Source organism: Diadema setosum, chromosome 12 (genome assembly GCF_964275005.1).
Source record: "Diadema setosum chromosome 12, eeDiaSeto1, whole genome shotgun sequence".
NCBI lineage: Eukaryota > Metazoa > Echinodermata > Echinoidea > Diadematoida > Diadematidae > Diadema > Diadema setosum.
Genome location: NC_092696.1, coordinates 5,530,866 through 5,544,349, shown reverse-complemented (window position 1 = coordinate 5,544,349; position 13,484 = coordinate 5,530,866). Strand labels below are relative to the sequence as shown.

Sequence of the window (13,484 nt, the reverse complement as noted above, 5' to 3'; positions counted from 1 at the left end):
GTGATTATATAACACTGACTGACCTTGAAGGTGGAAGGGATGGATATCTAAATATTTTGCTTAACCCCCAAACACATAACACCACTCAAAGATGGAAGTGTTCATTATGATTCTACTGAGGGCTATACCATTACAAATCCTGTATTCTATCAATAATAAAGCTCTCGGAAGGTCTCCGATGCCAACATGCAGTACCGTATAGTAGTGACAATTGAGACGCAGGTACTTGTACAGAGACAAGTCAATCACTTCTAATACCTCAATACATACAAGATGCAGCAAATGACGGATGTGGAGTATTGCGGGCCCACTGTATTGGTAAAGTGTGGTATTGGAAATACGACTTACATTTACACTCCTGGCAGGATAAAAACTTTATATGATGTGGTATGGCTAAAACATACAATTTACCCTACTGGAATATGGGGTTGGTAGTAAAATACAAATAATTTGTATTGTACCACTTAGTTATCATCCTAACTGAAATTTTTATGGTGGTTTCATTTTTGTGAATTTAGCAAATCGCTTTAAACTGTGAAAATGATAAGCGAGTATAAAATGCACAAAAACAACATTTCTATTGAAAAATATAAATCAATATTTTTGGTCATGTCAGTGTCCTACAATGATGTCGCAAACTGTTGTAGTCTTCTCATTCAGCAATGTCTGCACTGAAACTAAATTAATAATTTATAGATTTTTAATGGATTGTCCAATATATTCAAACTTCACGGATGTGTTCTAATATTGCTGCATTCCCTCAACTCATATTTCGGTTTTATTCTTTGTTGAACATGTACAGAAGTTGATTCCAGCAATTGATTTCTTAACAAGCACACGAGCAGGCCGTTGCTGTGACTCACTTCTCCGGCCGCCTCGGCGTGGACTTTGCTCTGGGCAGCGGCCTTCTGGATGACCGGGTTCAGACTGCGCATATGTAGGATGACCGCCTTGATCTGGGAGTCGGTCAGCACCCAGAGGATGTCGTCCAGCAGCACCTGGAGCCGGGAGGTCACCAGCGAGCAGTCGTTGAGCCGCTTCTTGATGGTGATCTGGATCTGGGTGGGTCAAGGGTCAAGGGTCAAGGGTCATGATGGCAATTCAAGGGAAAAGACAACTTTTGCTCTATTCTCCGGATATTTCGTCTACCTTCGGGCAAACCCTTCTACAGACATATGGAAAAGAAACTCTTACACAACAAAATGAGACTACAAAACTCTGTCAGCATTCAACGCGAGAAAGTATAAATATTGAGAAACTGCATGTCCGTCAACCACAATTTTTTCACATTTACATATTATTTGTTTTCATATTTTCTGGAACATTGGTCAGTATCTTGCAATAGGAGGCACTATACAGTGAATTCTGTATCAACAGAGACTGACTGGGGAATTACCTTCACTTTATCAACAGGTACAGGTATACCTTTAATCTCCTTGACCCCATCCATGCACCCCCTTCCTTAAATAAAAAAAAAAGAAGAGCTAATACACGAAAAATCTAGTCATGAATGAATAATGGAATGAATATGTGACCGGCGACAACGGTTTCAGGCAAAAGTCAGAAATTTTGAAAATTCATTTTTTCACTGAATCACATTGCCCATTTCCTAAGCTTTACATTGATATAAAACACTTGTATTCTTCGGCACCATAAGTGGGCATAGAAAGAGAAACTAGAAATGTCGCTACAGCGACTGGTTATACCCCCGCCAAACAACATTTCATAAGCTTTGGTCAAAACAACATTTCATAAGCTTTGGTCAAAAAACTGAGGAAGTAGTTAAATCCGCAAGATCTTTCCTTGATCTTCTGCCATTAATATGCCGTTACCATGGCAACGTACTTTCGGGTACTGTCGAAAAATGCATCTTGCACATCTACAACCAAAGGCACACATCTGTACCAAGTTTCATGGAAATTGGGCAAAAACTGAGGAAGTAGTTTGCAACACAAAATTTTCCATCATTTTGGCTCATAATATGTGAGCTGTTACCATGGCAACATACCTTTTGTCACTGTCAAGAAATGTGTCATGCTGACCTATATCCTAAGACAAACATTCAATATGAATTCCATGAGAATTGGAAGAACACTGATGAAGCAATTTTGCCATGAAGCATTTTGCCCTATATTTTACCAATAACATGCCGTTACCATGGCAACACACTTTTTGCCACTGCGGAAATATGTGTCTTGCACATTAACATATTCAGATGAACATCTGTACCTAATTTCATAAATATTGATCAAAAACTGTGGGAGGAGTTCGCGACGCAAGATTTGTACCCATTTTTGCCCATAATATGCCGTTACCATGGCAACGTACTTTTGGGTACTGTCAAAAAATACGTCTTGCACATCTACAACCCAAGGCACACATCTGTGCCAAGTTTTATGGGAATCGGTTGAAAGCTGAGGAAGTAGTTCGTGACGCAAGATTTGCAACGGACCGACCGCCCGACCGACCGCCCGACCATCCGCTGATTCCTATATACCCCCTTCAAACTTCGTTTGGCGGGGGTATAATAAAATGCACTTTTTAAGATGTTAGCCTGACAAAATTGCGAGAAAACAGGCTTTGAAGATTCACCTCTTTCTCAAAGACAATGTCGGAGCGGCGATGCGAGGGGAGAATCACCCATCCGTACGATGGTGCCAATCGATGTTAAGCTCCGCCTCTAGCAACCACATCGCCTTCTGATTGGCTCACTGAGAGAGTCAAATTCCCGGGCACCTTCCTCGGAGCTCAGCGTATGGAGCCGAAAAACAATGCGTTTCGCTCAGGTTTGTTTACAGTATGTCTTTCAAGATGGCGAATACGATAATTGCACGTACAGCTGTATGATGTACATTTGTACATGTACATGTGTATTTGGTGCACGCATTACGCAATGGCATCCACACGCCATGACCGTGTGCATGTAACAGGAGCGGTGGCGAATCCACACATTTACAAATCGCGTTTTCACTGTGGTTGATTTGTCTATATCATTGGCGACCCTTTTGAAGGCAGAAAATTGCCAGTGCTGGCAAGGATCACACTTCCTGTTTGTTTTGCTTTTATACAAGACATGCATATGTTGCTTTGTTCGGTGGTGCTAATTAAATCAAAACAAACAAACAAACAAACAAACACGACTCGTCAGTTTGGTGCGATCTTGATGTGTAGTATTTGAATTTAATTATGATGTGACCGCTCCTTTCCTCTCATCTCCCTTACATTTAGTCAGTCTGCTGTCATAATTTTTACTTCATGTACAAGTAGACAAATTTGAAAATATCTAGTTTTCTTTTCACATGGTTATGTCATGCTACATGATTTTTGTGTCACTTCCGTTGTCGAACATTGCGGCAGAATAGTTTGGATAGAAAGCCAAACGAAGAGCACGCACTACAGAGCGAGCGTATTATAAACCAATATAGCAAGAACAATGGAGCATGTAATCGCGCACGCGTGGACAAAGCATTCCCCAAACGCTGCAACTGGTGTCTCCGAAAGCCGAATTATGTAAATGTATGCGACGCACCAGCCAATCGCATGCGAGACCCTGCGCCGTAGCAACGCTTGGGATATTGGCGCGGCGTTCGAAAGAAGCTCGAAACTGACGAGTGCGATCTAACATAGGGTGCTTAAAATTCCATTTTCGGTAGGAAAAAGTTAGTCTTATGCTATGAAATTTAGTGTAGATGTAGAAAACATACCAAAGATTCGATTTCTGCAAAAAACCTAAATCGACAAAAATAATGGTCAAAATCCTTGTACCCCGCCTAGGAGGGAATTTGCTCTTGCGACTTTTGCCTGAAACCGTTGTCGCGGGTCACATATTGCTTTACCAGTAAGTATTCTGCTAGCATTATGAAATTTCCTGCCACCATTCTACAACACTGCATTTTAGATTTAGTCAATTCAAACATGTGGCAGGCGACCGGTAGCTGGTAGAAAAGGGGCAGGTGACCGGTAGCTGGTTGAAAAGGGGCAGCTTTCTTCTCACTCACCCTCCCCTGGTTAGTGATCAACCTGATCGGCGTGGTGGGAGAGCCCGACCCTTTCTCGATGGCATCGACGGTCAGGCGGAAGGTGGACCACTCCACTGCTTTGAAGGTGAGCACCTGGCCGCGGTTCATGTCCTTGATGCGGGAGTACCTTAGGTCAGCCTGCTTCCAGTCCGGTGTGGTGCTCTGTACTACCAGCTGGGCCAGCTACAAGGAGGGTAGGGAGGGGTGACAGAATCGGGTGTGGCACGGATAAACGGAGTGGTGGTAGTGGTGTAAGGGGTAATAGGCAAGCCATCTTATAACAATGCATCTTTGAACATGGCAGAAATGATCATCATTCACACTGAACATCCACTGTTTAATGGTACCAAAACATCAGATGCAATAATAAAGCAATAATACAATAATACATACAATTTCTATAGCGCCGTTCTCCACTTTGATTAAATGCTCAAGGCGCTTTACATGTACATCAAAGCAACAGATTGAAAATACAAGTACATCACAGTAATAGAAGAAGATGAAGAAGCAGAAAAAAAAATGATAAAGCAATAAGCACTGAACATGCAAATATCATTTATGGCACAAACAGTTGAAAGTCCTGCACAGAATTTCTCTCTTAAATAAATTCCATAAACACCATTTGTATTTTCTCTTCGCAGAAATCGTGGCAATCGTAAAGATAATTTATTAGCATGTATTTTCAAGGCAAATACAGACAAACAGTCTTTCCATAGCCTGGACTTCCTTTTCAATTCCACGTTCACACAAGTTGGAAAAAAAATCATAAAGTTCTATATGCTAGTACTTCCCATCCACAACACTGGCAATAAAAGTGTCTCTTCTTTGAACATCTTATGTTCTACACGGTGGAGTTGGTATCATTGACGGCGGGGCTTTCATTCTTGAGAGCTTCAATGCCATACAGACAACAAACATGAAAATATGAGCAACAGTCTGATGAGAAACCACTGATGATGGAAAACTTATCACCTTCTGCCAAGCACAGACTTTAAAGGGGTGAAATCTACTCTATGTCTAACTCAACTTTACTAAACAGTTAAAAAAAAAAACACACAAACAAACAAACAAAAAACATAAAAAATCTATCACATAGAACAGTGAACATTTCATTAAAATTGAGTATAGAGTGGGTTAAAGGGACTGTACAGTACTACTTGAGGTGGGGATTCATGTTTTGAACATTCCTAAGTGAGACAATGAGAAACCTCTTATGAAATATGAAAGAGCATGTACTTTTAAGAAGGATTCAACGTTTATTTGATGAAAATTGGTTTTCAAATGGCTCAGATATCCAAAAAAGTGATGATAATAAAAGGCAACAGGCCATGCCTTTTATTAGGATCTCTTTGTTTCACCTTGTTTTGGGATTTCTCAGCCATTCCCAAACCGATTTTCATCAAATAAACTTTTGATACCCCTCAGAATTGCATGCTCTTTGACATCTCATAGAGTGGTTTCTCAATATCTTGCAAAACGTTAAATGCTAAATCCTCACCTCGACCAGAACTGTACACACCCTTTAATATTAAATACATCACTTGTTATTGTATCACAGAGTTCAAGTCACATGATATGCAAATTAAACTGGGCAATGACGTTATGGCATCACAAGTCTGCTCTTTGCATGAACAAAATCCTTCTTGAATTTTTTCTCTTTTTTGTGTATTCAAATAGAAGCTACTGTATTTAATACCCTGTTGAGGAGTCCCGAGTATAATCCGGGAAGTGTCTATGGGAAATGCATGCTGTAGCAAAATCAGTCCATCCTCAACAGGTTGACATAAAATTGTTTCAGAGTTGTGATGATCTACAATTGCTAACCTATTAAAGGGGGAGGCACTTGCTATTGCCAAATCTGTCATGGAAAAATGATCTGTAAAACTTGATTGGGTTCCATTGTACACATAAACAAAGTATGGAAAAACTCTGAGAGGAAAACCTCATCACCATTCATCTCACTGTCTAGGTACATGCTATTGTGACTTGAGAAAAATCATGGTCAATTCAAAACTTTCATTACTTCCTATACCATAAATGCATGTCCAATCTGGTAAGCTTTCACTCTTCTGTATGAATTCACTCTTCTCATGAACTCTTTCAGCGCCATTGAGGAAAACATTCAATATAAAGTCAACAGGGTATTGGACTTGTGGCCCTGAAGGGGTTAAAGTCAACATGAATAAAGAAACGACCTTTCCTTTAATAGTCTGAATACACCTGTGATGCGGCATTAAAGACATCCGGTAAAACTCCTTCTGTGTGTGTAGAGAGAGGAGACCCAGTTGTTCTAGTACCAGATGACAGACTTCATTGAAGCTGGCACACTACCATCCATCTTTCTCCTGCTCGGAATGAGAATGTTTGCGTGTCGGCAGCGAGAGTACTGCCGGAGGGGTGGGGGGAGGAGCTGGCTCTGATGACTAAATTAGCTCGCTTTACACACACTCGCTCTTGCTCCTCAATTACATTCGGTTCCTCGAGGTGGCGACCTTTTGCCAAGTGCACAATTGGCATATTTGCATCTCGCGGCATGAGCATACACTGAATGCGTCACCATTGCTTCAACCTAAGCCTTCACATTACCACAAGCCTTCTCCTTCTATAAGGATGAGTACACAGTGGGGAATGTGAACCCTTCCCCCACCCCACCCCAATTCCACAGTAACCCCTGTCTACAATAAAAAAAAAAAAAAAAAAATCATATTTCATGAAATGACACTTAGTCCCCCTGCTTTCTGAAAGCAGTTTAAAAAGTCAAATGCTCTTTCATTATGCTAGAAAAGTGAATTTTTGTGAAATTCCCTTTATATTTTCTTTATATTGTTGTCCACACATATGTCATAACCTCTAGTAGTCTCCTCATCCAGCGGTTCCAACACCAAAACTTTAAGAAATCATAACTTTTGCATCAATTGTCCGATTTTCTTCATACTTTCACTGATATGTTCTACTGATGTTGTTGCTTTCACTCAATCCATGTTTCTCTTTGAATTTCGGTTTCCTTTAAGTATCTACCTGTCCTGCAAGAACAGCAACCCCCACCCCACCCCTCCCCCCCCCCCAAAAAAAAAAAAATGTTTATTAAACTCTCTTTACCACTGGTTAATGTACCACATGTAAAGTCAAAGGTATTTTACAACTGTAGTACTCAGCAAGTTAAATCAATTTCTTATCTTTCCTATATTAAGCAGACTCTTTGCAACTGATTGACAAGTTGCTCTTCACCAATATAAATATGTACAGATTAGCTTTTAGCCAGAGCCATGATTATCATATACCAATACTGTACATGACAACAAAAACTTGCAAGAAACCTTCTCATTTGCTTTCCTCACCCCCCACCTTGAAATCTGAGATTTTAATCTATCTTTCACTTTCACTTGACGAGGTAAATGACAGGTGAAGTGTGTCTCAATAACATTTTCACCACAATAAGATACTCTGTAGACTGCAATAGACACAATTCACATCTAAGCACAAGTTCATCGGCTGAGAATGAGAAGGGCATTAAGTTGTCTCAAACACTATGGCCAGAATTCACGAAGGTGGTACAAATGAAACCATGGTTTAAACCATGGACAAAAACCATGGAGCGCCACGTGTCGCATGGAATATTTCTTTACGAAATCAGTCATTTCGTAGATAAAATGATTATTTTGTAATGAAATGACAACATTTTGTAACTAAATGAACATTTCGTCCACAAAGTGATAATTTCGTTACTGAAACGGTCATTTTGTCGACGAAATGACCAACTTCGTAACGAAATATTCCGTGCGACACTTGGCGCTCCATGGTTTTTGTCCATGGTTTAAACCATGGTTTCATTTGTACCACCTTCGTGAATTCGGGCCAATGGGTTTAGTGGCAACTTAACGCCCTTCTCATTCTCACCCGATGAGTTGTACATGTAGTGCGGTTCAGTCAGCGGATGCGCAATTTGTCATGTGCGTTGCCGAAAGAATGCTGACAGTGAGTTAGATTACGGCTTCGTTGTGGCGCTATGCTCTCCATGCTGACAAGAACCTGTATTTCATTTCAAAATGAATGTGCACTGATGGGCTAGCTGATTGATGCATAGTTTCAGGTACATGATAGTTACAGAGTCTCATAAAATGTAATCACCTCATACTGAGGAAGTCAATAGGCCCGTGCACACACAACGAAAATCGAAATTACAATCGCGATCCAAATTTCGATTTTTTTTTCGACCGTTCATACACAAGGAAAAATCGCACTTCGCAGCAAGGAAAGAACGATCAGTGGCCAAATTGCGCATGCGCGAAACTTGCATGACCGAAGACTGACCCCTCGGTCCCAATAATGTTGACGTTCACGCGCTACGAACGATGGGATTAAAAATACCGATTTCCGAATCTCGATCGCGCTCACACACACGACGCTTGGCAAAATAATTGCGATTATTCTGAAAAATCACACTAATAGTGCGAGTTGGATCGTGATTAGGATCGCGAAAATTAGTGAAATTTTTCTGTCCACACTGGAAAAAATTTCAAAATTTTGATCGCGATAAGAAAATCGATTTTTAAATCGCACTTTTTCCCTTGTGTGTGAACGGGCCTAATATCTGCAATTTTTGTAACCCTAAAGCCCCAGTCACACAGACATACCGGATCACCCCGGATCTGATCGGGGGGGATCCGGGAGGCCAACACGGCAACTTTTGGATGTCAAAAACATCCGGCGTCATCCGGGGATTGCCGTGTTGGCAGAGCAATCCGGGATGGTCCATGTGGCTGCCGTGTAGCTTCCGTGTTGATCCGTGTAAGTTCCATGTAAATGCCATGCTGTTCCGGCCTTATCCATGTAGCTGCCGTGCTGATACCGAGTGTACAGTCATCAACGCTTGTCGACGCTCCATCCAGGGCGAAACTATCCCGTAACTCCCCGGATCATCGTGTAGATCCTTGAGGATCTGTGTTTACATGTGACTGGGGCTTTTAATACTAGGGGTTGTTCCCTGATTGGCACGAATGCTAGAGAGCGCTCTTTCGACAATTGGCACAAATGTTTAGAAACTAATTGTTGATGAGTAATGATGACCTAATCCGTGTTGTGCTAACATAGCCTTCTTGTTGGACCGAGGCATACTGCTACACCTGAGGGGCTTGCTGTTTTTAGAACGAGATCTCGTTTGGACGGATTACTACTGAATGCCAATGAAAAATTTTGAAGATATTTAAAATGATCATATTATGTTTCAGCTATTTTTTTGTGTGTGTTTTCAATCTCAAATACCTCAAGTTAATAAAAGTGGGTTTATAAGTTTTTGCACTATAACTCTTCAAATATTTTCATGACTTGTATAATTTCCTGAATATCAAACATTCGCAACAGAAAGAATAAATAAAAATGGGATCATGACAAATGCAGAGCAGATATAAGAGTGACAGAAAAGATAGCACAGTCACTCTTCAATGCGACTCCAATTTGTGATAGAATATTTGCAGAATTCATCATATTATACGTACAACCTGTAGTGTTACAAACTATCCTTCTATAATGCACTCAGACTATTGTCCTACCTAGGGCCATTGCTGGGCATTTGAACTTTCCCTCTGTTTTTTTTTTTTTCTTCATTTTTTTTTTTAACCATAATATTCCCTTCAGTTTGAATTGCGAAATTCAACCTTATGCTTAATTTACAGAAAAGCTAAAAGTTCTACACACCAAAGGCTCCAGGTATGAGAAATTTCTCCCCCCCCCCCAACTCCTTCACCCCCCCCCCCCCTATTACATCTTTGCGACAATTCCATGCACACTGTGAGAGCAAATACTCATTAGTAGTCTACACTCATTTTTTCTAGCACTGATTTGCCACCATTTGAGAGACTTCAGTGCAGTTTAACACTGAGCATTTCTTGAAGTTTCCATATCTTTCTTCTTTTCAGTCACAAGATCACGTTTAAAACGTATGGATGGTAGCCTATGACCTTTCCCTCAATTTAAAGGAAAGCTATCGACCCGTTTTATTGATGAAATGGCATGAGAGCTGTTTGACGACCCCAATTTTCTTCATTTTCCCCCTTTTTTCTTCTTCTTTTAAAGGGATGGTATAGGATTGGTGGAGATGAGGACTGGGCTTTTAACTTTTTGTGAGATACCAAGAAAAACACTTATGAAATAGTAAAGAGCATACCATTCTGAGAGAAATTCAAAGTTTATTTGATGAAAATCAGTTTGGAATGGCTGAGACATCCACAAACAAAGTATACATACAAAGCGATAGTAATAAAAGGTGGGTCCCACCTTTGATTAGGATCACTCTGTTTAGGAAATCTCAGCTAATTCAAAACCTCTTGGAATTACATGCTCTTTCATATTTCATAAGAGGTTTCTTATTATCTCACCAAAAATGTATGAAACCTGAAGTTAAGTCACAACCAAAACTGTATGATCCCTGTAAGAACTGATGGCGAGCAGTTCTTTGAGAACAGTAGTCTATTTTGGAAGTGTGTAAGACATTGGGCTACTATCTCAGATGTGATCTATATTTCACTGAAGTCTTAAATGGAAGGCTATACCCTTTGTGTTTTAATTTTGTTTTTTAAAGGTCCTGTTTACCTTTGGGAACGGTGATTTAAAAAATGTTTAATATTATATATCATTTTTGGTGCATATTTATATGTCGGCCAGTTGTATAACAAAACATCCTACCATATATCTTTTTTTTTTTTTTTTTTTGCAATAAAGCCTAAAGTATAAGGAGATATTACTATTTTTCTCATTAAACAATAACTGTTGATGGTTTAGTTTGGAAACATCTTTGTTATAACTATTGTTCCCATTTTGTTTATTTAACAATACTTAACATCGATTATACTGGTTCAAATTTTTACATTGGTTCTTTCTATCCCTAACTCGCATTTTAGAACTATTTTGGAGAAGTAATGCTGGGTTTTTGCTTCATCTGCATATAGTAAATTATACCTTTAATCATAGCGCATTATTCCCTTTAAATTGTTTGCACTGCAACCTATCACTTTTCCCACAGTAAACTTTACAGGTTTCCTATACATCAAATGGTATGAGAAATTTTTCCCGCCACCTCACTCCTCTCTTTCTTTTGGCAACCACAATGTCTACACTCATTTAGCAATCAAACAGTCTAGATAGTAAGAGTGTTTGGGGCAATCTCACCACCTTGAGAACCCAATTGTATTACAGACCTAAACTTGTACACCTGAGCCTTTACAGGGTCTCTACTTTTCCTGACGCCAAACCACCTTCAAAGAAGCTATGAATTGCAACCTATAACCTTACCCAAAGTTTAAAGAAAGGCTAAACTTTTACATCCACCTAAAGAGTATGAGAACCGTTCTGCCACCCACACCGGTCCCCAAACAACTTTTATAACTGACTAAATGCTCACAGGTGTAATCCAATAGTCGACTCTCCGAGGGCCTTAAGTCAACCAAGAGCCTGGGAACCGAATCTCGCTCGCTTTGTGTCCAACAATCCCACGAGGGCTCCCTACTCAGTCTCAATTCAAGGCTGCACCATCTACACTTTCCATCACCTGCCTACCTGTTTCATAAACTACATTTGAAAACGGTCAGTCTGATTCTAAGCACTATATTCACCCACACACTTATTCACCCATACACTCAATGCCCTAGTTCAGTTTGCGAGGTATTTTACTGGCATTCCATTCAAATATTCACCAAAAGACTTGGCCGTAAAGAAAGTCGGGAAATAGCAATAAAGACATCATAACTGGACAATCCTCCCGGAAGGCAAATCATTACTGTAAAATCAACAAACAATATCATTATCCCTACACAGTAAGAATTAGTATCATGACACAATGCTGCCTTGCCAAACGTTAAGACCATGTGGTCTAGACTGCAGGTTTCCATGTATGCATTAGGTCCTTGGTTCAAGTCCCAGCCCAGCAGTAGTGTCCTTTGGCAAGTCACTCAATCACCTCATTGCTGAGCCTTTTAACCTGTTGAGGATGGGCGGATTTTGCTACTGTAAAAGTGGAAATTTTCGCGGTGTTGAAATTTTCGCGCATTTCGCGCAACCAGAAACTAGCGCGAAAATAAAATCCCGCGAATATTTTTGCCTGCCATATTTTCCTGTGCGTGATGTCTAGATTCCGCGGAATTAAAAACACACGAAACTCTTCTGACCCAGCCAAGCGCGAAAAATTAGTCGCGCGAAAATATCCACTTTTACAGTACTTCATGCATTTCCCATAGACACTTCCCGCGTATACTCTGGACTTGACCTCAGCAGGTTAGAAGAGACTCAAGGTCATTTGTTCTTGTGTGTGTGTGTGTGGGGGGGGGGGGAGCAAGGTCATTTGTTCTTGTGTGTGTGTGGGGGGGGGGGGGGGGAGCCATACCCTACAGTGTAGGCATGTTAACCCATTGAGGATGGTTTGATTTTGCAACAACTTGAATTTCCCATAGAGGCTTGCCCAAGTATACTCGGGACTCGCCTTCAACGAGTTAAAAAGAAGAAGAAGAAAGAAGCCCACTTCACTCCTTTCATAAAGAGCAGGGAGAAATCCCTATAAAGTGGCCAAACACACAAAGACCGGATGATATGACCTAATGGGGTCACAGTCACAAAGCTGACTTTTCACCGCTCTGTCAAACCAGGACCCCGTTTTATCAAATGATAAAATCAATTTTTATTTTCCTTACCACACAGGCTGCCATAGACTTTCAGTTGAAATCAGCTATATAATCAATTTTAACTCTTCATAAAACAGGGCCCTGAGGAAAATGTTAAGAAACTAATAACAATGATAATAACACGTACCAATCAGGGCCCCATTTTATCAAAAGATAAAATCGATTTTAAATTTCCTTACTACACAGGCTGCCATAGACTTACAGTTGAAATCAACTACAAATTTAACTCTTCATAAAACAGGGCCCTGATAAAACAAGAGACCCGCGGGTCTAGCGCTCACCCGAGTATCGCAAGTTCACCTTTCACGCAGTCACTAATCTAAATTATTCACAGCTCTACTAAAATTTGACCAGGCATTCTCAAGTAGAAGATGAAAATGTACAATAAGGGCCCAAATGTTTTAAGATTCCTTAATTTGGGGGGATTGGGGCCCCCTGGGACCCTCTGGGTGGGGCATGGTAGGGTGGGGCATGGTGCCCATTTTGATAAATTGAGATCCTGACCCCCTAGGGATGCTACCTGCGAAGTTTGACGAAACTCCATCATGAGGTTTTTAGGAAGAAGATGAAAATGTACAATTCAGGCCCCCATTGGGACCTTCCCAACCCCCCCCCCCCTGCCCCCGAGAGGGGCACCCCTGGATCTGCTATGAACAAACTTGAAACTACAGTCATTAATGTGCTCACTCAAAGTATTATCTTAGCTCTATAACTTCTGATTCTAGAGAAGATTTTTAAAGATTCCTTCATTTTGGGGGGTTTGGGCCCCCCTGGGGCCTCTGGGTGGGGCATGGTG

At 40.7% G+C, this 13,484-nt stretch overlaps 1 protein-coding gene across 1 annotated transcript in view; it reads right to left on the bottom strand.

Moving 5' to 3' along the window:
- Positions 1-13,484, bottom strand: part of LOC140236313 (bridge-like lipid transfer protein family member 3B) — a 94,727-nt gene that overhangs the window by 33,031 nt on the left and 48,212 nt on the right. The window contains exons 6-7 of the mRNA XM_072316265.1: positions 3,999-4,202; positions 864-1,058 (exon numbers count right to left, since the gene is read on the bottom strand). Of these exons, the coding sequence (XP_072172366.1) occupies positions 864-1,058; positions 3,999-4,202 (399 nt within the window). The remainder of the gene's footprint in view (positions 1-863; positions 1,059-3,998; positions 4,203-13,484) is intronic.